Source organism: Dicentrarchus labrax, unplaced genomic scaffold (genome assembly GCF_905237075.1).
Source record: "Dicentrarchus labrax unplaced genomic scaffold, dlabrax2021, whole genome shotgun sequence".
NCBI classification, from domain to species: domain Eukaryota; kingdom Metazoa; phylum Chordata; class Actinopteri; family Moronidae; genus Dicentrarchus; species Dicentrarchus labrax.
Genome location: NW_026136719.1, coordinates 10,329,396 through 10,357,272, shown reverse-complemented (window position 1 = coordinate 10,357,272; position 27,877 = coordinate 10,329,396). Strand labels below are relative to the sequence as shown.

The 27,877-nt window shown below is 38.9% G+C and overlaps 3 protein-coding genes across 5 annotated transcripts; 1 reads left to right on the top strand and 2 right to left on the bottom strand.

Moving 5' to 3' along the window:
• Positions 1 to 71: 71 nt before the first annotated feature.
• On the bottom strand, positions 72 to 9,234 carry slc30a4 (solute carrier family 30 member 4). The gene is made up of 8 exons (XM_051379261.1): positions 9,084 to 9,234; positions 8,013 to 8,541; positions 6,841 to 6,987; positions 5,265 to 5,418; positions 4,720 to 4,936; positions 3,934 to 4,039; positions 3,715 to 3,849; positions 72 to 1,326 (listed from the first exon to the last, which is right to left on the bottom strand). Exons 2-8 carry the CDS (start codon positions 8,407 to 8,409, stop codon positions 1,172 to 1,174), a joined length of 1,311 nt encoding a protein of 436 aa, XP_051235221.1. The 5' UTR covers positions 8,410 to 8,541; positions 9,084 to 9,234; the 3' UTR covers positions 72 to 1,171.
• Positions 9,235 to 9,269: 35 nt separating this feature from the next.
• On the top strand, positions 9,270 to 13,768 carry bloc1s6 (biogenesis of lysosomal organelles complex-1, subunit 6, pallidin). Of its 2 annotated transcripts, XM_051379283.1 has the most exons (7): positions 9,270 to 9,414; positions 9,580 to 9,681; positions 10,588 to 10,747; positions 11,365 to 11,452; positions 11,560 to 11,646; positions 11,757 to 11,885; positions 13,488 to 13,768. In XM_051379283.1, the coding sequence occupies exons 2-6, from the start codon at positions 9,618 to 9,620 to the stop codon at positions 11,874 to 11,876; spliced, it is 519 nt and encodes a 172-aa protein (XP_051235243.1). In that variant the 5' UTR covers positions 9,270 to 9,414; positions 9,580 to 9,617; the 3' UTR covers positions 11,877 to 11,885; positions 13,488 to 13,768. The 2 variants fall into 2 exon arrangements, with proteins under 2 accessions (XP_051235243.1, XP_051235242.1); XM_051379282.1 differs by lacking the exon at positions 13,488 to 13,768 and having other exon boundaries at positions 11,757 to 13,304.
• Positions 13,769 to 20,642: 6,874 nt separating this feature from the next.
• On the bottom strand, positions 20,643 to 23,212 carry mibp2 (muscle-specific beta 1 integrin binding protein 2). 2 transcript variants are annotated; one of them, XM_051379275.1, is made up of 8 exons: positions 22,944 to 23,212; positions 22,216 to 22,306; positions 21,949 to 21,997; positions 21,569 to 21,758; positions 21,407 to 21,478; positions 21,208 to 21,314; positions 21,004 to 21,098; positions 20,643 to 20,911 (listed from the first exon to the last, which is right to left on the bottom strand). In XM_051379275.1, the coding sequence occupies exons 1-7, from the start codon at positions 22,967 to 22,969 to the stop codon at positions 21,013 to 21,015; spliced, it is 621 nt and encodes a 206-aa protein (XP_051235235.1). In that variant the 5' UTR covers positions 22,970 to 23,212; the 3' UTR covers positions 20,643 to 20,911; positions 21,004 to 21,012. The 2 variants fall into 2 exon arrangements, with proteins under 2 accessions (XP_051235235.1, XP_051235236.1); XM_051379276.1 differs by lacking the exons at positions 21,949 to 21,997; positions 22,944 to 23,212.
• Positions 23,213 to 27,877: the final 4,665 nt, after the last annotated feature.

Sequence of the window (27,877 nt, the reverse complement as noted above, 5' to 3'; positions counted from 1 at the left end):
CAGTGGAAAATAAAGACCCAGGTCTGAGTGGGAAGCTTTCTCTTGGACGGTAAAAATAAGTGACTGACACAAAAGATTAAATACTTTATTATAAACAAAAACAGTGATCCAGTTCCTGATTTCTCTTGATGATTAATATCAGAGACGTGGAAAGGTTTAACATAAACCCCACCCCCCTCCACAGTCTCTCAACACTTGACAGAGAAAACACTATAACCACCATTATTGGCAAATTTCAACTCACGCCTCCCTCCCTGAAAAACACTGCAACTTTGAAACACTGAAGATCTCCCAAACATGTGTGCGTTATTATACGGTCAGTTGAAGATATGAAAAAAGCTGAGTATAGAGTGTAAGGCTAAAACCATACTGAAGTCAGTCCAACCACTGTAGCATTTACCTTTTATTCAAAGTCAGTCACACTTTGATTGTCAGTTGCTTGCTCGTCACAATTAATAAGAGACATGCTAGAATAAAATGTCAGAGTTAAAAGTGTTTTTTAAGTGTTGGTCAGTACAGCCGATACGTTGTCTTTTTTTCTAAAAATGTACCTTACAACAGACTTTGGCTGAAGGATATTATTGATTAAGTGCATTTGATGAAATCTAATGTCTACTAAAGGGATGATGAAGGTTTTGTGCCTCACTTAAGCCAGTGGTGAGGAGTACAGCTTATATGGACTGTGACCACAGTTATTATCAAGTGACATGAGGTACCTTTTCAGTTGCTGACATCCATAGTAAAATAATAAAATCTTAGTATACAGTCCTCACACCTAGTAACAAAAACTAAAATTTACATCTGATGACAAAACATCATTTTTGATAAATCAAACTGTAAAATACAAAAGAAAGTTACCTGTTGGAATAGGCTTTATTGGTGAATTAAGAGCAAGCTTTTTTTTCCTCAGCATTCAAACTCCACTACCAAAGCTTTGCAGGCGTGAGAGCATAAGGTCCCCGGAGGCTGCAGTGAACCTCTAATTAGAAATGTGCATCTGCCCTTGTTCCACTGACTCTCCTTTGGCACCAGTTTTTTTTTCCAGTTATAGCCGTATCCTGTTGCTCCTGCTGTGACACTGAGCTGCGACAGTGATGCAACATCAAGGCCGTCTGTGTCCTCCGGCTCCATGAAATGCACTGTGGAAGTCAATGTAAGCATGTGTCTCTCTTTAGGCGCTGGGCTGCTGGCAGTGTGCACAACTGCGTACCGGCCTCAGCCTGTGTGTCTGGATCTGCACTGTGCATCTGGTGAGACCGTAGGTGTGAAGCAGCAGGTGGCGAGCCTTCGCCTGGACGTCCTCCCAGTTGTTAGCACTAGAGGGTGCTGCAAACAAAATAAATGCATTTGAATATAAATGAAACAATATAGGGAGTATAAATGTCCCTTTTTCCCAGCATATATTTTGACATAAACTAGTCTAATTCATCAAATACGCTGTATTGATTTTTGTGTTTAAACCCTTTAAACATAAACTGAGTGATATGATGTTGGATGCTACACTTTTCTAGAATTAGATTTTATTAATTTTAATACTACAGTATTCTTGTAAATACACATCCCTACTCACTGGAATGGTTTACTGGATGAACACTTGATGAACTGAGTCATCGTTAGTGTCATTACTTACATGTGCTTTGCTGCTATGTAGTCAAAATGTCTGCTGGGAAAAATGTCTATTGTCTTCTACATACTAATTCTATACAGTATAAACTACTTGTCTTAGTATACTGTTTTTTTCTAGTTAGCCTACCAAAATATCAACATTCACAACCATTTTATACTAACAGGAAATGACATTAGAGATGTTCTGATTCCGATATATGTGCGCTAAAAAAATACTGTATGTTATTATCATTTAATAAGCGTATGACTAAGCTTGTGTGATTGCGATCACTGTTGTAATGCCTGGCTCAAGTTAAACCATTTGTCTGACTCAGAATAGGGCAGGTCATGACTTTGCTATCCTGGGGGGGAAAAAAGGCGAATGGGACACTGCTGGGAAGTAGCAGGGTCCCGTTTCGGGGCCAAAAAATTACGTGGCATCGGATCAGTGCACAGAGACATGTACTCGCCGATACACGATACTGCATTTTAGATAGTGTCGAGGGAATCAGAACAACTCCAAGAGACACAATACAAGCACTGGTACATGTCAATAAACTGCGACTTTGGTAATTCTCTTACAATTAAACTTCGCAAGACTTCAAAATGTTTTTTTGTTGGGGTGTTCTGTTCTGTTCAACACAATTTGTTTTAACACTCCCGCAATCTCCAAGAAATCATATGTTTCTAGTCTCTTTGGTAAACGTTTTCTACTTTCTTTCCGGTCTAAACACAGAACATACTTTGAAACCTGCTTAGATTTCAGTATGTAGTATGGAACTGAGACACAGATGTAGAGATGAGTTGGAAAGTTGAGGTCTTTCACCTGTGTCACAATTTCTTACTTGAAATCTACACCACCAATGTCTTATAGAAACCACAGTGGCAGATTATATTGACATGTCTACATCTGCAGGTCTACAACTGCTGCTTCTATTACTGTTGCTTCCTGTGGTTGATGCAAGTTGCGTATGTAGAACTGCTCTGAACAAAACAGCTCCCTCTTGTGAAGAATGTGGAGGCTGCTAAACATTTTACACTGTCTTTATACTGAATCTTCTGATACAACAGTTTGAATTCAAACTGGCTCAAAATGTGACTTTTTGTCACTAATCTACACAGACAGTGACAATAAATCATTTTTTTTACATGAACAGGGATGTTGTAAGGATATTAGGTGAGAGCCAAGGGAAGAACTGGCACTCAAGTTTCTTCAGAGGTCTGATTAAATGAAAACTGAAATCTTGAGCCATACTGCAACGTGCTACATTTGGCAGAAACAAGTCTCAGCACATCATCAATCGAGCATCATCCCTACCGTGAAGCCTGATGGTGGCAGCGTCATGAAAACAAAGATTAAATCCAAATACAGAGCAAATTCCAGAGAAGACCTTGCTACAGTGGGATAAAGACCTTAGGCAAACATTGCTGACATTTAACGCGCTGCCAAAAAAACACTGGAAACTAAATCTACATCAAAGTGGTAAAGCAAAAAGAGCTTAGATAAGCCAGAACACTGACATGTATTCCTCTGGGAATCTAGGGAAACACTTGAAGATAGATGCTTCTGGACACTCTTTGAGAAAATCTGTAATCACTGCCAGTGGTACTCCTACCAAATGTTGGCTTGGTGGTTTGAATATTTATGTAAATTACATTTCTGCATTGAATTTTCAGTAAATATGCAAATCACTTTATTACAGCTGAAAAAAGGAATCAGTTAGTCGATCAACAGAAAATATTTTGATTAACTGTTTCAGTCATTTTAAAGTATAAATGCAAAATGTTCACTAGTTCCAGCTTCTATTTTTGAGGATTTTTGAGGATTTGCTACTTTACCTTATACCCTTATATGATAACAAAGTGAATATCTTTGTTTGTCTGATGATATCTTGGGTTTTACTATCTTTTTTTCACTATTTCATTGAATCCATTCATTCAGAAAATGTGAGACAACTAAGAAAGTCAATGTTAACATGGGCTACTATTATTTTGTCTGAATAATAAAATCCAGAGTTCACACAATAGTTCTGTATTTAGAAATGTGTTTCTTCATCCCTTCAGATCCCTCTCCCTTATTGGGTGTACTGATGTTATGTAGCTACTCACTGAGCTGGATATGCACTAGTGCTGCAGTCTTGTCTGCCGTCAGCGCCCAGACATTCAGCTCATCGACTGATTGGACATCCTCCAGCTTCAGAAGGTCCTCTTTGATTCGTACAGTGTCCAAATGCCTGGGAACACCTGATACAGCAGGATGAAAACACCATAAGGCACCGACACCACTCGAAACACTCAAAAGCAATATCTGACAGGACTCAGACTTACCCTCCAGCACAATGACTATTGTGTCTCGTATGATGCGGAATGTGGTAAACAGAACCAGAACGGAGAAGATGTAGGTACAGATGGGGTCTGCCAGCTTAAACTCCGGCTGTGAAGTCAGAGGGTTACATCAGGTCAACTAAAATCCTAGTGTTTTACATGTTTTGAAGCATAATTAATGCATGCCCTTGTCGAGTGCCTATAAAGCTGCAGGGATGACCAATTTTTGTTGGTCAAAACAGAAGTTAGCATTATCCTGCTTCCTTCAACAAAAAAGGGAATGGTATTTTTCCATTGAATTATGGATTATTGCAGAATATCAGCTCTGTGGCAAACAAAAAATTAATACAATTAGATAATCTATATATATTTTTATAACACTTTTAGGATTTTTGAAGTCTAAATGTAATCGCAAGAGGTAAAAAGCTAATAACGAAATAACACCATGATTGCACTGACCTCAATGTCACCACCATTAAACTTAATTTAACTACAAATTGGAAAGTTTGAGTTGAAAAAGTTTAGAATATAAACACAACAAGGCTGTAAAGTAGGATATGTGAATAGTACATGTCTATTTTCACCTGTCCTTTCAAATAAATGCATAAAAAGCCAAAAAATGTCTTTAAAAAAATATTTTTTTTATTCCTGCAGCACTGTATCACATGCTCTAATAATCTAGTATAGAAAGACATTTTCTATTATATCAATTCTAGGTAGTAACATTAAAAGTAAACCATGTTAATTGTTAACACTCATGGCAAACAATTCTTTAAAAAGGTAGGGTACCTTGAAGCGGACAACATAGGCAGCTATGAGCACCCCGACACTCTGGAGGAGGTCTCCCAAAGCGTGGATGAAGGCAGCTCTTACAGCCAGGCTGCCGTGCTGCCTCTGCGCCGGCCCGGACCCACCAGACTGTGAACTTGAGACAGCTGCAGGGCCGTGAGAGTGACCATGGCCGTGAGAGTGGAGGTGACCACCTTGGTTTAACAAGAAACCCATTCTAAAAAAGACACGAGAGCAAAGACAGAGGGATTTATTTTAGGATGTTTTGTTCATATGATGATTTAACTGACTTAGAGACTGAGGTCAGTAAGTCTTCATTTACTCTCCTACTAAATGTGGTCAAACATTACACACTGAGACTCAGCAACTTAAAGCTGTGAAAAGCATTTTAGACAGTACTTTGGACTGAGCTGTTAATTTTTTGCTGATATTTTCCTCACAGGCATGCACTCACCGTTGTCAGGTCTCCACACTTTAGCTCTTATGTTGTAAAAGCCTCCCAGTTTTCTATAAAACATACATTCACGTGTGAGCGCTTCACTTACATGAGGTTGACAGCCACCCCCACTGCTGCAGTGATGAGCATGACATCTCCATCTATGTCGAACTCTTGGTGTACCGTCCTCTGAACCGCCTCGTAGAGCAGTATGGCCGTGAGAATGTAGATGAGCACCACACTGAGGACTGCCGATACCACCTCTGGACCAGGAAATCACAATCAGTTGAATAAACATAACAAATTTATAGCATAAAACTGTGAGAAAAACCTGATTTCAACAGGTAGGTCAACACAGGAAGAATGCGCCTAAATACCTAAGAAGCTTAGCTTAACAGTCGGGGGCAAATACTGCTTATAAACATCTACTGGTGTAGGAAAATATATTAAAAGAATGCCTAATATATTAAATTAGATTCAATTAAAGAATCTAATATAAATATTTAAATTTAAGTGTAAATCTCCATTTATATAAATTGTATTGTCTTTCATGTGTGTCAAATTCCATTTAAATGGAAAACACTGTTAATCACTGTGTTGGCGATAATCCACTGTAATTCCACTTTAATAAACGGAAAGCTTTCTTTATTAATCTCAACACAGTCTTTGATGAAAATAAAACTAATGCATGCTATTCTCAAGCTCCAGTGATTTCCGTAACTTCAAGATTGTTCTCAATCAGTGTCTTCGACAGTACCCGACTGCTTTAATTGAGCCAAAATCTCAAAGTTTACTGTCTATTATTCTGTTCTATTCATGACCGTGTCTGTTCCAGGTGTTGTGTATTTCTTTATCTATTGTAACTGTTCTACTCTGTGTAAATAAGGGTCAATTACATAAAACTTGTTTTTCTCCAGGCAATTGTGTGACAGTCAGCTTGTTACAGGGAAGCTTTGAAGGATCCAACCGTTGCAGAAAAATGCAAAACAAAGATGTTACTTTTGTCTACATTTGAGTTTAAGTAATTGGTGCTTATCTCCATGAGTTATAGCAGGCATTTGACTTGGCAACAGTGTAAGGCATAATAAAAAAACAGGTACTAACAATACAGCATTTTGTACACATCGAGATCTGCACCAAACACCAGTTACACTGTACAGCAAGTACTACACTTTCCAATTCCACTAGTTCAAGAGGGTCTGAGTCATCAGACGGTGTACACGTAGGCTCTGTGCAGAAATCCGCGTATTGTTAATTTGTTGTAACGACAAAGACTTTGTGTGTGTAATGTCATTTTACGCATCCATTTGGGAGTAAACATATTCAGGCCTTAAGAGTAACTAACTAATTCCACTGGTGGATTCTAGGCCCACAATTATGTTGTAGTGAAATGATAAACATCTATATATTAGTGACAACCAGCAGCCACAGAGTCTAAATTGAACAGTTACTGGCAGATAATAATTTCAATAAACCGCATCTCTAACTATAACTGAATCTAAAGTATCATATCTGGAATCTGATAAAGCTTAAAAACTGCTGAACACACACAATTTCTCCACACAATTCATCTGCAACAAAGTCACGTGTACTGTTTCCGTTGGCTTCACACAAGACAAAATGAGTGGAGAGAAAGAGGTAGTGACAAAAAGGAAGTGCCGAGGCTTCTGAAATCAGACACTTACCGAGGCGATGCAGTCCGAAGGTATATCTCTTTGTGGGTGGCTTGGTGGAGAGCCACAGAGCCAGTAGAGAAAACAAAATGCCCACGACATCTGCTAGCATGTGCACAGCGTCAGTCATAATGGCTAAGCTGTTTGACACATAACCACCTGAAAGTAGAAGACAACGTGAACAATTTGCTGAGATTTATCTAAACTATTTGTACATGCACAGATTTTGAGATACAAAAAACAAGTTTGGCTCCATGCAGATATAAATCCACAGCAAAGTACATAGTTAGATGTCTGGATATGATGTCAACTCAAGTTTACCCTGGAGGTTTTCTTTTAGGTAATTCACTTGTTAAATAATGATGAAATAATGAAAACAGTGACATAAAATAGTATAGGATCTAATGAGCCCCTAGGAACTGCCCCACACTATCAATGAAAACCTAAATAAGAAGCTATGTTGCAGTCACCACTTTTTCATTAGAAAACATCAGCTCACAAAGAGGACAAAGGCCCTTTTTGTGGAAGAGAAAAACAAGGTTGGAAAGGTTGAAATGTGTCTACCACATGTCAACCTAATTGTTTTAAACTGGCCAGTATATAACATGGTCAGTTTTCTTTTTGGCGTAATAATTTTTAACCAGAGAATATATTATCCAAAAACAATGATGACACTTAATGTCACACTTTATGACGATAAATCACTAATTTAAAAAAAGGTTTAGCTAAAGCAAGTCATCAGGACAGGCTTTTAGAGTTACTATCGGCATTACTCTGTAGTGTTTGACTAAACAGCTTTGGAGCCTTACAGGGATTCGGCTTCATCTTCCAACTCTCGGATAATTTGGTCGTAAAGTTTCCTGTGATGAGAATTTACTGTGATATTAACTCTGGGATGCTCTACAGCTCCTTTAAGGACAGGGACTCTGATCGGAGAGTAGGGCAAGTTCAATCCAAATAAACTATAATGAAAACTTGTTGGGCAAACACAGATCACAAATGAACCCAAAGGTTGTGGTTCCTGATACGTGTGTGGTTCACAAGTAAGACAATAAAAAAAAAGGTAAAAGGGGCTCGACGCTAATTAAAACAATGCAAACAGAAAACTGTTGACCGACCAGCAGTGATGAAATAAAACATTAAATAAAAACATGTAGTGTGAGGTTCATTCTGCACTTGCTTACCTATAATTTCACCCGTCATGAAAAGGAAATACAACAAAGCCGCAATGACAAGCCTCTTCATCACCCTCCTGTGTTTGATCCTCTCCCTCTTCTTGTTGCAGTTGTCACAAGGGTCCATGTTTAACCCCGGGCTGCCCAGGCTGGACGAGGACTCCAGCAGGGAGTCGTCATCATCTGCCACCACCAGCGTGTTCACCGCCACGCCGTTGGACGGAGCTCCGGCAGAGTAATCTGACATCTCTCCGGAGACCACGACCTTCAGCTTGTTGAATTTGGGCATCTCATCATCCACCAGCTCGTCTGAGAAGTCAAAGGGCGCCGTGTCGCTCAGGTCCCAGTCGTTTCTCTCCCTCCTGAAGGTGGACCGCACCTTGCTCAAGAAATTCCCACCTGACATCTTTAATAATTACGGAGGGACGGGTATATCCAGCTAACTTCTGCCTGTAGGTTATTGCCTTCTGGGGGTAATCATTCACATTTTTGTAGCGGGGCGGGGTTGAACACTTGCATTTCTACTCCGTTTTAGCACCTGGAGGAGAGCAACAAAAAGTAAGAAAGTGAGAACACACAGTACAGCTCGGCAATTTCTATTAGGGTTGCACGATACGCCGATTATTTTCACAGATATCGCGATACGATTCACGATTACTGTTATTATCAGTTCATATCATGTCTTCTTTAATCTAGAGAAACTACATTTGTAGGCCAGGGCATCTCTGCAGCATCACAATCCTGTCTTCAAACACATTTCAGCTTTATTAAAAACACTGCAGCTCTTTATATCGCGATTTAAATCGACGTTTCGATTACTTGTGCAGCCCTGATTTCAACTTAAATCCCAACAGACCAATTCACGTCAACTTGGTGACTTGACATGTTAAAAGCTACACGTCCTCGAGTCGCTCACATTCCTACACGAGCTCATAAACCTCGAGTTCACCAGTAAAACAGCCTTTTTTGGCTAAACAGTAACAAGCTAGCCAGTAAAAGGGGAGCTGTCCTGTCACTTTAGGACGAAGGGACAAACCTTTGTAGTGCGATAGTTTGTTTGAAAACACGAGGCAGACTTACCTCTACGTGTAGTTTCCCGTTATACGAACTCAGCTGCTTTCTTAAATAACAAAAACGTCATGTTAGCACTGGTGTAAACACCTGAGTCGTAGCGCCACCGACGCACTCGGAAGTAACACTAGTAGCAAGTTTGGTTTCACCCGCAGTCACGTGATGACGCAGGGGGAGTCACATGACACTTTTTTTTTTGTGTTTTGTTTTTTTGTTTTTTCTCCCTCCGCAAAGACGCAGACGCGACAAAATCCAAAATCTTTGTCGTTTGTATCTTCTGCTTTAGGTAAAAAATAACTCGTCACACCTACAGTTACTGTGGACACACACAGTCATACAGGTAAGAGTTACAGTGTGTGTGTGTGTGTGTGTGTGTGTGTGTGTGTGTGTGTCAAGCTATCTTCTAACACTTCCTCAAACGTTTAGATGCTCGGTGTTGTGATAAGCTAAGCGGGTTCGACCCAATGGTTGAATTGATAAAACTTTCATTTTGTGTTTACTTGAGGTTATACAAAGCAGTCTGGGTCAACAGAGTCGTTGTATATGGAGGTAGAGGAGATGGAAGATGAAGGTCCTTCGTCCCAGAGTGAACTTCCACACAGTGAAGGTATGTGTGTCTATAACTGTATACACCTGTCTCACCTACTATGACCAGGCTGGCTGAACTTCAGGATAGATTAGTTGGCATTTAGATCCTCCCTTACTTATAAATTGATTTCACAAATTCGCTGCACATCGATAGAAACCTCCCTGAAGCATCAACCACTGACTGCAGCCTCTCGGACCAAAGTGTCCGAGCAGCAATAAGATATGAGATCAGATATAAGGTGGCAAGCTTCCAGGTTGCTGTTGCATACAATTTAACACTGTGCAAGAATTAATACATCAGTTTAAGTACATGTTCATGAACAACTTGCGTGCAGGGTACAATTTCTATTATTGCATGCTTATTATACTGACATTGTCCTGTGATCCACGTTCTTCACATGTGTTTTGTAATCCTCATATGTCAGAAATTGTCTCATTAAAATTTAGTATATAATGTTTTATGGATTTGTTGGTTTGTTCTGTACATTTGACATCTGTTGCATGTTTGTCCTCCGTGGCTCTTACTGAGGTTTCTTCCATTTTTTCCCTGTTAAGAAGTTGTGTCCCAAACTGAAAGACGTGTGGGTGTTGGATGTTAAGTACAGAATGTAAAACCTCCTGAGGAAAATTGTGATTTTTGGTCATATAAATAAAAATAAATCAGATGTTGAAAGGACTGTTCAATGTCTTCAGTAAAGCTTTCAGCCCTTATTTATGTCAAAGACACTACGTACACTAGATAACTTAAATGCAATCTTACATCTCAAGTGTCCATACAGGTGAAAGGTAGCTGATCTGATTTTGAGGATGTCAGTGATAAGTTTGTAGAGCTAAAACTGTCATCAGACCATTAAATAATTAATTGAAGGGACTTTGGTGATCCAATACTAAATGCATTGTACACTTTTTCTTAAATATTTGATAGAATTCCAGTTGCCGCAACAGGAATCACCACATCTGGGGAGCTCAGACCCCGTAGAGAATGTGTTGGTGGATAAGAAAGCAGTGGACAAACTCACAGAAGGATTACTCTCTCACTACCTACCAGATCTACAGAACTCTAAACGAGCCCTCCAAGAGCTCACGTGAGTACCGTATTTGCTTTGTTTTTTAATTGACACACAACCTTAATGGTCACCTGCATGTTAACACTTGATAGGTGCTGCGATATGTACTGTTTCATCCAGTCTACTTGTAGGGAAAACTGTAAAAGTGGGCAGGGGATTGGGCCAAGTTGATGCCAGTTTAATATAAAGTTGCTTTAAATTAAATTATTCTTCCTCACACGTTTCGACTAACTGGTGTGTGAACAAGAAGAAGATAAAAAGGAAACAAGCGTTTTTTGTCTGCACAGCAGTCGGTTATGTGATTCACACGCAAACACGTTGACATACAAAGACACCAGTATGTAGTACACAAATGTGCGGCGGGGCGAGGAGAACTGGATGGATGGGTTGACCAGTTGCTTTAATGCTGGTACTGCTGGCAGAGAGTCTGCCAGTGAAAAGGTTTCACTGTATGTATTACAGTAAGTCATGTAAAAGAAAGTCTTTCACAAACATGTCAAATTGGACACTTCTAAACATCCTACCATTGTCTGAATTAAGTTTTGGTGCTAAATATTCAGTAAAGGTTGTTAAACATTGGTAATGTTTTGGTGAAAAAGTGCACTCGACGACATCTGTTTCTTTGTCTCAACCAGACAAAATCAGCTGGTATTGTTAGACACACTGGACCAAGAAGTCACCAAGTTCAGAGAATGTAATACCTTACTGGACCTCAATTCACTGGTATGTTTGTGCTGAATTATAATCTAATTTGTATTTATATTGCTGTTTGTTTGTACTCTCTACACCAGCCAGCAGGAATGACCTCTAATCCAGTTTGTTGTCTTTAGTTTACAGAAGCGAAGGTTTATCACAACAAACTGGTGAACATAAGGAAAGAGATGATTATGCTCCATGAAAAGACAACTAAACTAAAGGTATTTCTCTTCTCAGTCAGATTGAACATTTTTCTACCATTAATACAGTATTGGTGGATAGATGCAACAATGCATACACGGATTAAATGCTGACTGTTGTTTTCTCTCAGAAAAGAGCTTTGAAGCTGCAGCAACAGAAGCAGAAGGAGGCGCTGGAGAAGGAACAGAAACGAGAGAAGGAGCTCGAGAGAGAAAGGCAGCTTATTGCCAAACCCGCCAAAAGAACATAGGATCCCCAAGTATGTCTGCTGTATTAATGGGCAGTTTTGCATGTTTTAGCCTATTTATTACATATCATCTATATGTTATATTATTGCTGACCTTTTTCCAAAGTACAAGTGTTTTAGATATTATTTTTAAAGATAATATTTTGAGGGCAAGGAGAGGGGAGATGAGCTGCAGCTAAAGTTTTCAACCAGGTCGGGGGACGTTGTATCATATGCGTCCCAGACTCCTCAACATTTTTTGCATCTTTGAATGCATTTTCTCTGGCGTCATCATCAGTCCGTCACACTGAATTAAAACCTACTTGTGTTATTGTTGAACTTATGTTATTTTTACACTGTAACGAAGTTGACAGTGTTCATTGAGTGCTCTGAATTATTGCACAATACTACAGTTTAAACAGTAAAAAGTAGACGTCATTTAGTAGTGTATAGTGTATTATTGTCTGTCTCAAGCAGGTTTCATGTCTCAGCAGGATTTTAAAGCACAGACCATTTTAATTTGGAATTGTGCTGTTAGAAACTTCAGTCACTTTCCAACAAGTTTTGGGGGACAGCTTCTGAAATCAAATGTGCAGTAAGAGATTATACAAAGTTGTTCAAATAAGACTGAGAACAGCTTAAGACATATTTTTGGTTTGGTCTGTTATATCATTTTTTAGCATTTCTGCAGAACATGCTCGACTTTGGGGATAGGAGTTGTCATCTGGTAGCTTGACTCCTGTTGTTTCATCACTTATATAGGACAACACTAACCTATCTTTATACCTATACTGCCGTAGGAAATAAAACCTGAAACAAGGTTTTAAAATGTGAAAGTGTGAATCAGTCTTTATTTAGAGAAATGTAAAATAAAAAATAGAAATACATTAAAGAAAATAATTGAACACTTTGGAAAATGGTTCACGCTGAAGAAAGTATATGTGATTCTTAGTCAATGGGCTAAAACTTGCAAAAGCTCTGGTATGATCCTCTTATGTCTGATATTGCCAAGATGACCACAAACCAAAGACAATGGACTGAATCATCAAATGCTGGTACTTCCCATATCAACCTGTGATCACACAGAATGGAACAGATTACTCAAAGACACATTTGTAGCCGTCAGACAATGACCAGGAGGAGAATCAGTGGGTTTGCTGTCATTTGTTCAAGATAAAGTGTTAATATATGTTGTTGCTGGGCTTCAGGTCTGGTTAGTGTTGAATGTTACAAAGAAAAAAAAAAAAGTATGTTGTTTAAAATGAAATAGGTCTGCACTAAGCGTATTTCTGGGGTCTGGTTAATCTGAGAACGGATGATAATATGTACCAAACTTTGCCCCCATCATACACAGCATGTGTAAATTAACAGACCTTTCAAGAGGCTTCTATGCACTACTTACGCCTGGAACTCCACTGTTTGTACAATTAATAATAAAAGCAATACAAACTGGTTTGTAGTAAAGTGACATATGTTTAATTGTTTCTTCTGAGTAAAATGTCTGTGCGCTACAGTTTATGTGAGCATCAGTACCCGCTGTGGTGCTGTTATAATTATAATGTAAAATGGCCTCTGTGTGTGTGCAGGAGGTATGTCTTTGTGTCTATAACATGGTGTAAACTTCCTCTTTTTTAGGCACACATGCACAATGATCGACCATAAGAACTGTGTTAAACAGTCCACCAGGTGGCAGCAGAGACCAGAATAGATTTCACCAGATCTATGATGACCAAATGTGATCCACTGGAGGTTTCTGCAAGTTTTTTAGCTTGAACCTTTCTGCACCAGCTGACGTTACTGATTAGCACAGCTACAGAGAAGAATATCTAATTATTGAGTTCGCCCTGTGTGATCTTTGTTTAATCTCTGTCTTCCATGCACTGCAATGTAATGCAATATAAACTAGTATTCCACAATCCCCGCCCTCTGCTGCTTTTTTGTGACATGACCTGGATGCGAGGTGAATGTTCTTGCAGCAATTACAGCAATTTAAAAGCCGATAGAAAGAAGCACCAGTGCACATCTTTGTTTACTGATCCTTGTCCTCGTTGTTTTCCAATTCAGCCTCAGCTTTTCCCCCATAAAACTTAAATTGTCACTGAATTGGTAAACACTAGACAGATGTCTTCAACATACATAGTCTCTTTTCAGACACATTTTATACACCATTGTCATGTCACACCCATACAAACAGGACTTTGTTGACAGAAAAGTAGGTTACATTCCTCTCTTTCCCAACACAAGCATGAGTCTCTCCCACCCCCGTCCAATTCACATAAAACTCCTAATTTTGTACTTACTACTACAGCAGGAAACTCAAAACCAACAAGGCTTGGTCCACCCCCGCCCAGTCCCTCTTAGAGCGGAAACTGCACCACAGTGTGGCCATGGAGGGGTCCAGACTCAGGGAGAGGGGCAACCTGATTCCGTACTGATGAAAGTTAGGCCATGCACTGGAAACCACATTTTGAATATAGTTTATAGTACCTTGACTTGTTTTGTTTGACATTTTTTCTGTGTCTGTCTAAATACAGTTGCAGGCTCCCTATATGAATGCCTGTTACAACACTAATTGCCCTTAGTTTTCTAAAACTGGGTCAATGCAATGTGAAGGCCAAAAAAGGAAAGAAGTGCTGCTTGGGTCTGGCACATATAAAGGTTTGGCAGAGGCTCATTGGAGGCAAAGATATTCCTAAAACTTCATTTTGTGAATGAAATGTATTTTATTTACCAGAATGAGCATAAATTGAGCAGATCCTGTTTCATTGCTGTATTTCTGTGATTTTAGGTGATGAATGAAGGAAATAATTTCTGCTTTGAATCTCCAACCAATGGGATAATATACAAAACAAAAGGCCTTTTTCACAGCAGCCATTTTGACATGAAATAGTAGGGTAAACATGGGTGCTACCATTGCTACTGATTAAGGTTCAGTTCCATTCAAGTCAAACAGTCTGGGTGCTGCTGTTGTGCATGTTGGCTAAAACTCTGCTACACTAAATGGAACAGAGCCTTAATGAGTTAGTAGGGCAAACACCTGTGTTTGTCAAAATAGCTGCTGTGAAAAAGGTCGATTTTGTTGTAAAATCGGACCAATAACCGGTAATTCACACGTTCATAAAACATTTTAAAAGACAAAAACATCTCCACTTTTCTGTGAACTTTCAGTCGCACCTCAAGGTTCTCAGTTTGATTTTCTCATGTATATTTTATTTATTCACTTAAAAAAAAACTCAATTACTAATTTTGTTTTTACTTTGGCATAATAATATTTTGCCAACTGAATCTCTGACAGGATCTGCTCTTAATTAGTTAATACTTTGATTGAGTAGGGCTCTGTTTTTCCAGGAGGAGGGGCCATTTGAGGCTTCAGAGGTAGACAGCTCAGAGAAGCAGTGGTTTCCGAGGCTGGGCCATAGTCCTCCAAGCGTTTGGTTTTAGCTTGTGTCTGCTTTTAGAAACTTGGCCGTCGGGGAAAACACAAACTCCCCCCCTTGCCAAAGCCACAAGCGAGTCACAGACATGGAGCAGCAGCAGATGATGATGTTGTATAGTGGACGGCCTTCCTGTCTAAGTAAACAGTGATTCAGATGGATGAGGAGTGGGAGGCTGTGGTCTGCTTCAGACTGGCAGCACCAGGCCTCTCCCAGACCCACCATAACAGGATATGGTCCTCGGGCCCACACTGATGGTTGCATCATGTTATTATTTCCCTCAGGTTTTACCATTCGGTTGGTGTGGTAGTATTCATGCACGCTGTGTACCATGTGAAGAGCTGGATTGAAGGTTCTGGAAAACATATCTCTCTGTGGTGTTTTTGACCAAAGAGACAGTGAGTGAGGTTACTTTCCCTTCTCAAGCAGGTCTTATATAACTCTACATACGCATGTCTGGATAAGTGGGCATGGAGAACATTAGTAATTAGGTTTCTGTGACTCAACAGATGGTACAGAGTAGATATTTAAGCATAACAGTTTACTATGTAACCACCACAACTTTGCACAACAATATTTTATGTTGGTTTTTTTTTTTGTGAAATATTTTGTGCATGTTTTCTTCTTTGAGCCTCAGTTATTTAGATACTTAAAGGACAAGTGTGTAGGATTTAGTTGCATCTAATGGTGAAGCTGCAGATTGCAACCATTTGAATACAGCTCAGCCTTCCAAGCATAGGAGAAACTACTGTGGCTGCAAAACTTACAACAATCACAAAAGGCCCTATCTAGAGTCAGTGTTTGGTTTGTCCATTCTAGAAACATGGTGGACAATGTAGATAAAAACAACTCATTCAAAGGTAACAAAGACACAACGATTATACACTAATGGAAACATATCTATGAATATTAGATAACAATTTCTGCCAATAGATAGAAATTTTACACACTGGTCCTTTAATGCCGTTTTTGTTAAACTGCTAACAGCAACTGGCCCCAACTACATTACTTTTTATTCAGAGGTCATAAGCCAAAACGTTTGGGAACCACTGATTTAGTATTAGATGATATGTTGTATTATATAATAACAGGCTTGGGGAGTAACGGATTACATTAAAAATCTTGGCTTCCATTGTCTTTTTTCTTTTTGTCCATTTGTTTATTTGTTTGTACGATACCAAAACAGGTTGTACAAAATGTAAAAAGTAGGTAATAAAGCAGGATCCACCTTTAAGCCCTTATCAGTTAATATTATATTTTAGTAGTGTGTAATCTAATAATATAATTAGCATAAACACATTTTTAGTTAAATCAGTACAAACCAGTTGACACAGTGACCGTGGAGCTTTCGGGGGCCCCTGGAGTTCTTAATTGCTTTTTATATGTCGATGGTTCAGTAGAGATAATCCAATAATGAAATATAGCCTCTGTTAACACTTTAAATGGGGTCATTTTACAAAACACCTCAGTATAATGTTTATGTAACTTTATTTCAGTAAGACTTTGACTGCACTGTTACTTGTAACTGCGTATTTTTAAACTGTGGTATTGCCACTTACACTGACGTAAAGGACCTTAATGCTTACCACCACCTGTGTGTTGTGGCAGAAGTAGTGAAGTGTGTACCATTTAAGTGTCTAATGCCATGTATGGGTTACAGAGTGCCTTGTTGTGTCTGCACTGTGGTGTAAATTCTCCCCAGGCCAGTTCCACTCAGCATAAACACAGACAGAGCCGGTCAACCACAGTAGGCGAAAAGCTGTCTTCACATCGGCCCCACAGGTGTGGCATTAACTCCGCTCAGCTCACTGCCATGTTGGCTTTAGAGGATCACATTTTCAAAACAAGTCCTTACAACAACCCTGATCGTCACAAAAGGTTTTATGGCACGAATGGCTGGTTTCATGGGCTCCTCTTAGACTGTAGTAAAAGCCGTAAAAATAGAAACAACTCCTAGGCTGTGAGGGCGGCTTTGAAGAGCAGCGTAGTTGCGGTGGAGGGAAAGGATGATTTGATTAAATGAATGTGCCTTGTCGTTGTTGTTTTCTTTGGTTGGGTAGCAGAAGAAAACAGAAGGGAGTATGTTAAAGGATGCATTGCAGAGCTGTGATCAAAACAAAGAAATTGTTTTCAGACAAGCAGCCACAGAGTCACAGTCAACTCTATACTGCCAGGACAGTTAGTGGTTGCACAGCCGTGTCCTGTCTGACCTGCGTGAGGTAGAGATGTGATAATCCAAACCTTAACTGTATGGAGTTAGAGGTCTGAAGGGAGGATTTATGGTGTTGTTTGTATGCTCTATTTGAGTCAACCACAGCAGACTGTTGCTTCCTCTGCTTTTTGGATGCACTGTGGAGAGGTGTGTGAGGAGACGGGCGCAGCACAGACACACTCACACCCATGCAGACAGAGAGGCAGGCAGACACACATTCGCTCACATGCATAAACAGGATCCAGAAAGAGCCAGTACAGCAACCCTCATAACCCCTTGTGTGGTGGTAGGTGCGGTTTAGAAAACTGCAGGGTTTGTTGTAGTCCAGAGGCAGTACGGGTGTCAGAAGACCGCTATCCTCTCCTCTACCACCACGCTGCTATCCATCCATGAAATATTGAATCTTAAGACAATGAGTTAACAGTAACCTAGATTCTGCAAGTCAGGACCCACTTCAGTAAAAATAATGTTTATGTTGAACATTTCAAGCTTTCCCTGACTAGACCAACACATTGCTGTGTATAGTAAGAAAAGTCACAGAAAGGTAAAGTATTAGAGAAGTAGAGGGCAGTAAAATGTATGCAGCAATGCCAGAGAGCAGACCTGAAATAGTGATAATTTTTTTTTGTCCCAGGGAGGCCTTGCCAGCAGCAGTCAAGGTTACATAACTGCTTATCTCTCACATTTAAGTCTAGACCAACCCGCTAGCGCACATTGTGAAGTAACACCCGTTTTAAAATGAGTTAGCTAGCCTTTGAGGAAATTAACACGTTGAAGTTAAGCATTTTATGAGTTACTGTCAAAATGTTGAGCCATATGAGGACGTCAGCACACAGAGTACATGGTTTTGAACAAGAGTCGCATAGAAAACACTGAAAAAATGGACATATCGTTAACAAAAATGAACACAAAGTAAAGCTTGCTGCCTTGGAAAGTTTGGTCCAAGCTAAAGCATCGCATTGTAAACAGATGGGGTGAAGCATTTTAGTGTTTGTCCTACTTGATACTAAAGTAAGCTGAAGGAAATTCCCAAGATGGAAAAGATTGTAATAGGATCTCCCACTCACTATCTCTCTCTCTCTCTCTCTCTCTCTCTCTCTTTATACATGTGAATGTACTGGTAGTCTGACCTATTCAAACTCCATCCTTACAACAATTTGTGAACTTAAATTAAATCTAATCTAGTAGCAAGCAAAGAATATTCTGGAGTTCAAATGACATATATTATTTAACTTGGGGTTCTGTTTTAGAGTTGATGAATGTATATATGTCGTAACAATCACAACCATCACAGGCCACACCAAAAAAGAGAAGTTCAGAAAGGTTGTGAACATTTATGTTTGTGAGGACATACAGGAGGAAATGTACCGCAGAGGAAATGGATGGAGTAAATACTGTTAGTTATTTGAGGCCATCAAAATGCATAAATATGACAAGAAAACCTCAGTTATAAACTATAACTAAAAAACTAAAAATGCACTGAAAAACATGCTTCATAAGACAGATGTTCAACGTCTGTCTGTGCTGTTGCTGCAGAGTCACTGATGTGTCAATCAGGCAGTCTGTCTGGAACCAGAGGAACCCATAAGAGCTGCTTTGTGCTCTGTGAATAATACAACACGTGCTCTGTTTGTCAGACCTCCATTTGTCCTGCATGCAGCGTAATATCAACATTTGAGGGAAAGTGGGAAAACAGTGACTCTTAAATGGAAAAATGTTTCAGGCAGAAATTCAAAAATAGCATGTAGTTCATCTTCAAAGGCAAGTTAGTTGGAAAAAAAAACAAAAAAAACAGCAGTTAGATTTATTTACTTTTACTAAAAATGAATGCATATTGTATTGAAACTGATCTTTTAAACGGTAACTACAATGGATTATACAACAAGGGGGGGGAACTACTTCTCATATGTAAGCCAGGAGCTCTGACCTACTTCCATATGTGTCTATAGTAACATTACATAACATATGCTTTCACAGTGGAGTGAAGAAAGGACAAGAAATCGGTTTCACTCCCTCAGAGGGCGTGACACAACCATGAGTTGGATAGTTTTGATTTTTCATTTACATTACAATAAATGTTGTACTGACACACAGACAATATTAATGCATGGGCCTACTGCTGTATTATAAGATTGCCTAATTGCACTAACTGGAATTATTTCAGTTAAAAAGTCATAGCTCATACATACAGGACACAGCCCGTCTTATAATATATTACATTGAACCACATATTGTGTGTTTAAACACATAAAACAGGAATATACAGATAAACACGTGTGTGCCTGCTGTAATAACACATTAAGCAGTGTTTGCAACCATAAAGGTTACCGCAGCTTTATAGAGAATCCAACCAAATGGTTCAGTTTATTTATTGTAACTGGGTTAAAGCATCTTTCAAAATAAATGTCTTTGCGTATTGGATTAAACCGCTGCTCTGAAGACATTCACTCAAAACATTGGTGTGGGAGGGAAATCTGGTTATCCACCATATTTTTTTTCCACTTGCGCCAAGTGATGGTCTGCTTGCATCCAGTGATGCTACTTTCCTGCCCAGAAATTCTGGACCGCTTGGTCCCATTCACAGCAGCCAGGTACTCAAACCAATGTACACAAGTCTTTTAATATTATGCCTTGGTGGAATAAAAAGATCACATACATTATATACGTCATGTGCAACCAACACCGTGGTCCATTATCATGAGTATATTTACCTACATAAAATGATATGTGATGTGATTTACTTAGTCTTCTCTCTATAACACAAAGCTATTGCTCTGTTAAACCAACTACAGAGATCTTGGAAAATACGCAATTATAAATGTATTTTAACACTTCCAGGGAAATTGCCCGTCTGTCTGTATTTAGATAAGGGTTTTGCTCTGAACTGGACACCACATGGTTCAACCTTGTGACTCCACACTTATCACCCACACCAACTGTTGCCTGAGAGCAAGATAGTGAAAGCCTTCTGCACACACTGTGCTTAACTTAGCAGCTGCCCCGGGGCGTTTAAGGGTTGATGAAAACTGCTGTTTACAAATGTGGACTCAGAAGTTACATTATGTAGGGTTTCACTTTCCTGTCGGTGTAACAGCTGGAGAGAGGGCACCATCTCCTTAAAATGATCACCACAAGACCACAGAATTGGTAGGAGGTCATTTATTGACATATGCAACTGAGTGCAATCATCCTCTGAATAAGTCCATCAACTCTCTTTCGAGTGTAGGCTGTAACAAAGCAATAAATATGGTCGATATAAAAGTCATGCCAGCATTTGATGCCGTCAGTTAAAAATTTACATTTTCATAAAAATCATAGCAGTCAGCTGAATGAGCTGCCAGGTAGAAAACTTAAGGCAAGGCGGTCTTCTGCTTGCAGGCTGAGTATATGCTACTTTTAGCCGATCGGATGACCTGCAAAAAAGGAAAAACAAAAATGATCAAAAACTCACTTTTTTTTTTTTATAGAATTATTTCATTACCGGACAGTCAGACGGTTTGTGTACCTTTGTTTGTTAAAGAGACTTCTGGATGTTATTCAGGATGTCGCCGTAGACAAAGTTGAACAGCTGTTCCTTTGACTTGGTTCCATCTAGCTGCACTGTAACAGGAAATGTACATTTAAATCAATGAGAGAATCTTTGAATCTTTGCATGCAAAATAAAGACACAGAAAAGCCATTACAAAAAAGCCCGTGCACACAAACTTACAGATGTCAACACTTGATGTCTCCATGATGTTCTTGTGTTTCAGATACATGGGCCAGACGTGGCCATCGAACAGGCCGGGGGGGTCTGGCACCGCGTAGTTCCTAGAGCTACACAGAGACGACAACAACAATTATATATGGTAAATACAACAGTAGAGTAGAATACAAACACCAGTTAAGCAAAGTGTCTGAACACTTACCACCTCCTCTTTTTGCATTCTTCATATGGGATGGAAATAAAGTAACGTTGGTTCAGCACGTCGATCAAAGGTCTGCAGGAGTAGAGATAAATAAATCTACTGGTCCCATTTCTTTTACAGCGAGAAACAACCAACACAAATGTTGTCAACACATATTCTTACCCGTAGGTGTAGAGCAGGAAGCCCTCCACAATAAGGATGTGAGTCTCCTCATCCTCCTTATGGTCAGACTTTGGGACAATCTCTGTATCCAGGGTGTTATTAACGCCATGAGACTTCTCAAACTTCACCGGGTTCTCCAACCATGCGTAGATCGTACTCATCATGGCGTCCATGTCCAAAGCAGTGATGACTGAAGAGCAGAAGGGGGAAGGAAAAAAGGAAAGAGCATACAAAAAATTGCAAAGAGCAAGTTAGAAACGTGTTCAGTGTTAAAGCCCGTCAATATTGCATGCAGATTACAAATAAAGCAATCTCACAGCAACACACAACAAAACACACATTCACATACACACAAACCTTTCATAAAAACCCAGGCTTACCATCGTACTGCTTAAAGCCATCTTCACCAACTTCAATCTGATCTTGGGGCTGAAACATACATTGATAAGATGTACCCAGGTACATACGACTAGTGCTACACTCTGCTATAGGGAAGGCTCTGATAGCGTTTTTACACACTAGATCAAAACTGTACAACACAGGCAGCAAAGTGTTAACACCACACCAACATGTGTTACTCAGAGCGATTCCCTTTGCTTAACTATATCCAAAAATGTATAGACGCAATGTGTGCATGTGAGGCTCACCTTGAAGAAGTCGTCCTGGTGTACCACACAACAGTTGGGCAGGTTCTTGATCAGCCTGTTGGTGAGGGTGGTTTTCCCTCCATTGGTTACTCTGCGTGGCACAAAGCAATAACATGGCAATGAATGGTGGATGATGCAACCCACACATAGAGTCGTAAAGCTGGTGCATTAATGATTAGACTGACACATAAAAAAAAAAAACACTGTATCTGGAACATGTATTTGATAATGCAGTTACACATTTAACATTTTCCTACATTATTAAATGGGTAGAAATTATAATATCCAGTTAGTTATCACTGATTTAAAAAACAGTTATAAGTAAACAACAACAGCGTTAGATCAGCTACTTATACAATAACACAACATTTTACATTTAATGGATTTTATGCATTAATATATACATCACAGCGAAAGTAAAAAAAAGGGTGCGTCAACAGGGCATATGGCGGGCTGACTTATCTCCATTACATGGTTGTAACCAGTAGCTTTGTTTATTGTTTACCGGAGACGACTAACCTCCGAGTGTAAACAGTAAAAACAACAAGGACATATCTGCTTACTCAATAACTACAACAGCGGTTCAAACAAACAAAAAAAAAAAAAGAAAACGTCAATTCAACGGATGTCATGACCGCCCTCCCCACGTGTGTCGGCCTTTTACGGCCTAGCAGCTCGGTTAGCACCCCCCCTTAGCTCCAGCAGTCATTCATCCGGTAGAAACTCACCCGCCGATGCCGATGATGTACTTCATGTTTTTTTTTTCCGGTTGGTTCAAAAGCTCGTAAAAAAAAAAAGTCGCCGAAGAGTTCAGGATCGCGGTGATCGAGCGGGAAGAAAGCTTAAAAAAGAGAAGGTTGCAGCAGGAAACGTCAACTACTTGATTCCTCCATTGCACTTGAGTTAAGTGAGTAAGGTAAGAGCAGAGACGGGCTGTCACTCGGACGCGGTCTTCCACCGAGAGAGAGCAGGCGGTGCACCGGAGCCTCTACACATACTGAAGAGAGCGACGTGATTGGCTATTTAAACACCGAGAAACCCAGAAACAGCCAATCAGGAGCGAGTGTTACCGCAGGTCCAACCCACTTCCTCCCGTCGCTTCACCCCCTCCCTTGTTTTTGACCTTAACCCATGATGTAATTTTAATTTTTAATGCTAGAAATAAAAAAAGAAGAGTGCTTCACTTACTTAACTCCAGGTTTATGATATTTTATACTTTCATTTAACTGTTTTTAGAGGCGACTAACTGTAAAACGCTGTTTACACATTAATGCCTCTGTTTCACTCACATTGACTATTTTCTGACTCCTTTTTTGGCATTTAATTAAGTTGTATACTTTTTATTTATTAAGATTTTTAAATACACACATTTTGCTTATTCCTTATTTTAGCATTACGGTGTTGCTGCCATCTGAATACTTCCTCCACCACTGTCTTTTGGTGTTTTGTCAGATGGGACCAATTTTTTTTTTTAAAACCAACATAAATGTTAGCAAAACAAAACTAACAAAAAACATCCCATTAATCATCACACTTACCATTTAGAGACACAGCCTGCTCATTAAGTATTTTCACTATAATTTAATGACACCTTTCTCCACTGCAATTCGGAAGAAAATGTTCTTCAACTGCTTTTGTTGTTAGTTTGAATATTTTTAGGTTTTAAATGTGAAACAATTTAATTTAAATAGGTTAATTATGCATTGCTGTATTTAAATCACCCAGGATTTTATACAGAAGTTTGGCCACAGCTCCACACAGCTCACGTGAACAAATAAATCATTTTTAGTATTTCCAGATTGCGTTTGTGCCACTTTTACTTCGTTGTCATGCACCAGAACAGAAAAGACTAGAATTGACTACATGTTTATCCTCACAATAAAGAATAATAAAACATGTAATCAGTAAAAAGAAAAGAAAGGCACACAACAGTAAAGACAGATCAGATATTTGCAGTTCACTGTTGGTAGCATTTAAGTTATATAATGTACAGGAAGACAGGGCCTCTTTTTTTACTTCTGGGAGCCTAACAGGCACATGTTAACTATAGGACATCTTTGCATTGTGGGCATTGTGCAGATGACCTGTCAGATGTTTTCCTTTATTAATTCTCTGTTTAGTTGCAGCTACTCACCTAACCACAGTACCCACCAATACACACATAATATACAATAAAAGGGCAGCAGAACATAGAAAACAATTCATATGAGTGTCTGAATCAGAGACACAAAATAAACAAAAGACAACATCTCCTAACACACTCACATTGCTGTGGTGTTTATTTCACCAGCCTGCAGCTGACCTCTCTCTGTTTTGTTTAGAAACTTCCCAACCAACTTCATGACACAGTTTTCTGAGGTTAAACCCAAAATATTACTTAAGTTGGGGTTTACACCCTCGAGAACCTCAACTATGAAGAGGAAGTCGCCAAGTGTGGAATTCATTTCAGCTTGTAAAACTTCTATTCATAGTTTGACTCAGCTTCATTCTGCCAGTTTTGAGCCTGAAACTGAGATTTTCTTGAATTTGTTGAAGTGCACTGCTCTATAAAAGCTTTCATATACATGTATTAAATCTGCAATAATGCTCCGAGGGTATAAACATACGTCTACTGACTCTATGACAATGTGTTGATATTAGCTTTTAAGAAGCTAGATGGACTTTCTTCCGCACACTACAATACTATTATCTTTAAAATGTGACTGTGACTGAGAGATTCTTGGTACTGAAAGCATAACACAGAGGCCTAATCGTGTTTTTCATGCAATTAAAACATTTGGTGCAGGAGACCTTTTCTTTGAATCACCATTATTGTTCACTCCCGTGACGCAATGATTTACATGCACTTAATGTCTGCTGAGAAAGAATAAACTGGGTGATTTGACTGAGATTGGGGATGTCAACCTTTTTCTTTATAGGGCCCCTTTATCATATATCAACCGATGAGTCCTGACAGAGTGACATATTTTATGGATTTTTCATATTATATTCAATGCATAACAATAACAGTACAGAACAACTGATAAACTGTGTAAAACGAGAGTTTTGGATGAGTTTTTAACAGATTATTTCCTGTTAATATTGAATCAGAGATTAGTTTTCCTGATATTTAGGAACTTTTTATACAATTCTCTGTCTGTATTATATATTTACATTTTTTGACTACTACAAACTTAATATGCTTTCTTCTCTATGACGCTGAGCCATTGTTGTATTTGCTTTTTGGTACTTTTAACTGCATACTTTTCTAATGCAAGAGGAAATATACTTTGTCATTATGCAGTTATTCAGTGTTATTATATGATTATAATGTTGTATAATTATTACATGGGAGCAGTGTATTAATGTTGTAGCTGGATGAGGTGGAGCTTATTTGAATAACTTTTGTTGTATTATATAACCTGATCATGTGTTTTGTAAAAGGTTAATCTGAGTACTATAGTTATCAAATAAATGCATAGATTGAAAAGTTAATTCTCTATGAGATATGGTGATGTGTAAGTGCAAAATGACATAAAATGGCAAGTACAAGTGTAAATTAGCCTAAAAAGAAAACCCAAACATTGTAAAATCGGTAACTTGCCGGAACAAAATGAATAATTTAACGCAGAGTTTAAAAATCAGCACAGTTCCATTATTTTTTTTAAAAGTAATTAAGACACAAGATGGAGCTAAAAGTGCTTTATATGATCTCAAATCAACCAAACCTAAATGTTATTTGATCAAATTCGATCCAAGGCTTTTATTTTGTCAAAAAGACAAAGTTTTAATGTCCTTATTAATGTTTCCACTCACACAGACATTGTGTCATACACCTACAGTCATGGGTGTGGAGGTCAGAGCAGGAATCTGCTTACTTTCAAGGAATTGTGAATGTGTTTACTTGCATAATGTTGCATTAACCTTTCACATGGCACTTCCTTACTGTTCCTTCAGTACTCTACAGCAGTTTAGTCTGTCTCTGTTTTGTGCAGTTTGCAAGGTTAGAAGGTTAATTTATTTGTCGCTTTACAGTACAGAGTTAGTTGTAGATGAAATGCAATAACAGTTGGCTGTGACTGATTTTGAAAGTGAAGGTTTTGTCACTATGTTTCCTGAGAGGCTGAATCAGCTGCACAGCAAATATTACACTCTCCCACATATGAATGTCTCATAAACCTGAGAGATATTGCGGGGTCTGTGAACATACTTCAGTAACTGGCTGTACACTGTGTTCTTCTCTGCTTTTTCTCCCTCCCCTCTTACATCCTCAGCCGTCACAATTCACCTCCGACTTTCAGTCACATTTGTGTCATCCTGCATTCTTCACATTTAATCTGATTGTATTTCCATAAATGCCAGATTTTCTGCATGACTGCAGTTTGTTCACAGTGAATTCAGGAAATGTAGAAAATCTACTATCCAGTCCAGTCCTGTGATACACTTTGTGGATCACGTTAAATAACGGCATGCGCAGAGATAGCTTCTATTATTCTCTAAAGTTTGTCTATTTGTAATATAACTGAGAGAGCTAATATACAGTTTAGTAGTTTCTGCACATTTTGTTCTGCTTTTATTGGTGACTGAAAGCACCCAAACATCTGACTGCCATCTGCTGGCTGTGATTAAACCTTTTTTCTTTCTCAGGACTCAGTTTAGACCAAAAGACTGACGTATACTGTAAATTCTTGTATATTGATTTAAAGTTAGTTGAGTTAAAGAGAGTGTGGTAAAGATTTGAAGATGAGTTTAAGATGCTGTTTAGATTTAATGATGGCAAAATACATATAGGAATTAAATAATGTGAAGCTATTTCCCTCTTTGAGTCACTCTAGTGTGGATATGTATTAACAAATAGGTTTTTTTTGTCACATGCATTAACAAAGGACAGCATGTGAACGGACTCACAGTATCTAAAATACTGGGAAACAGCTCAAACGTAAGCATCCCAGGAAGTGAGTGGATCACAATAAAGCTCAGTAGATGACAACAATGTGATCTCTTTTCAAGTAAACAACATTATAAAAGAAAAAGATAATTATTGAAGTGTAGTGTCCATTTTTTACGTAGAAAAAAAGCTTAATATTGGTCAATCTACTCTTAATAATGTGCAGTTTTGCCAAGATAATTATCAAGTGAATAAGACTACAGCTTGGATTTGCTCGTGCAGTTCAAACAATATGTGTTTAAAATAAAAGTCAAAGAGTGCTTTAGAGCGTGCATTAACATTTAAAGCGTTGGCTGCACTCTCTTGGCTTTGAAATGGGTTAAAGAGGAAGCAAATGGAAATGTTTTGTTATCAAGAGATCCTTGAATTCCAGTGACGATATCCCATTCAAAGTGTTGCAGGTGTTATTGAACAAGATGTATTTTGTTTGTGTTGGCCCCTGTTCATGTGGGCCTACAGGGAAATTAAAAAGTTGGATAGACTGGTTGAACACGCTCTGCAGAGAGTGCCTGTGAGTCGGAGGTCAAGGGAATAATTTGGAGGACGGGCGAGAGCAGTGAGACACACGACAAAGTTTCTTGTGTTATATTATTTTTTAAAATTAAGTTGTCAAACAGAGCACAGACGAAAAAGAAATGGTCCATAGTTTCTACTTCTTCATCACAGAGTATACAAGGAGTTCTCCTGAAGGATACATATCGTTAAATATTTATTAAATGAAGCTCTATTGGAGGC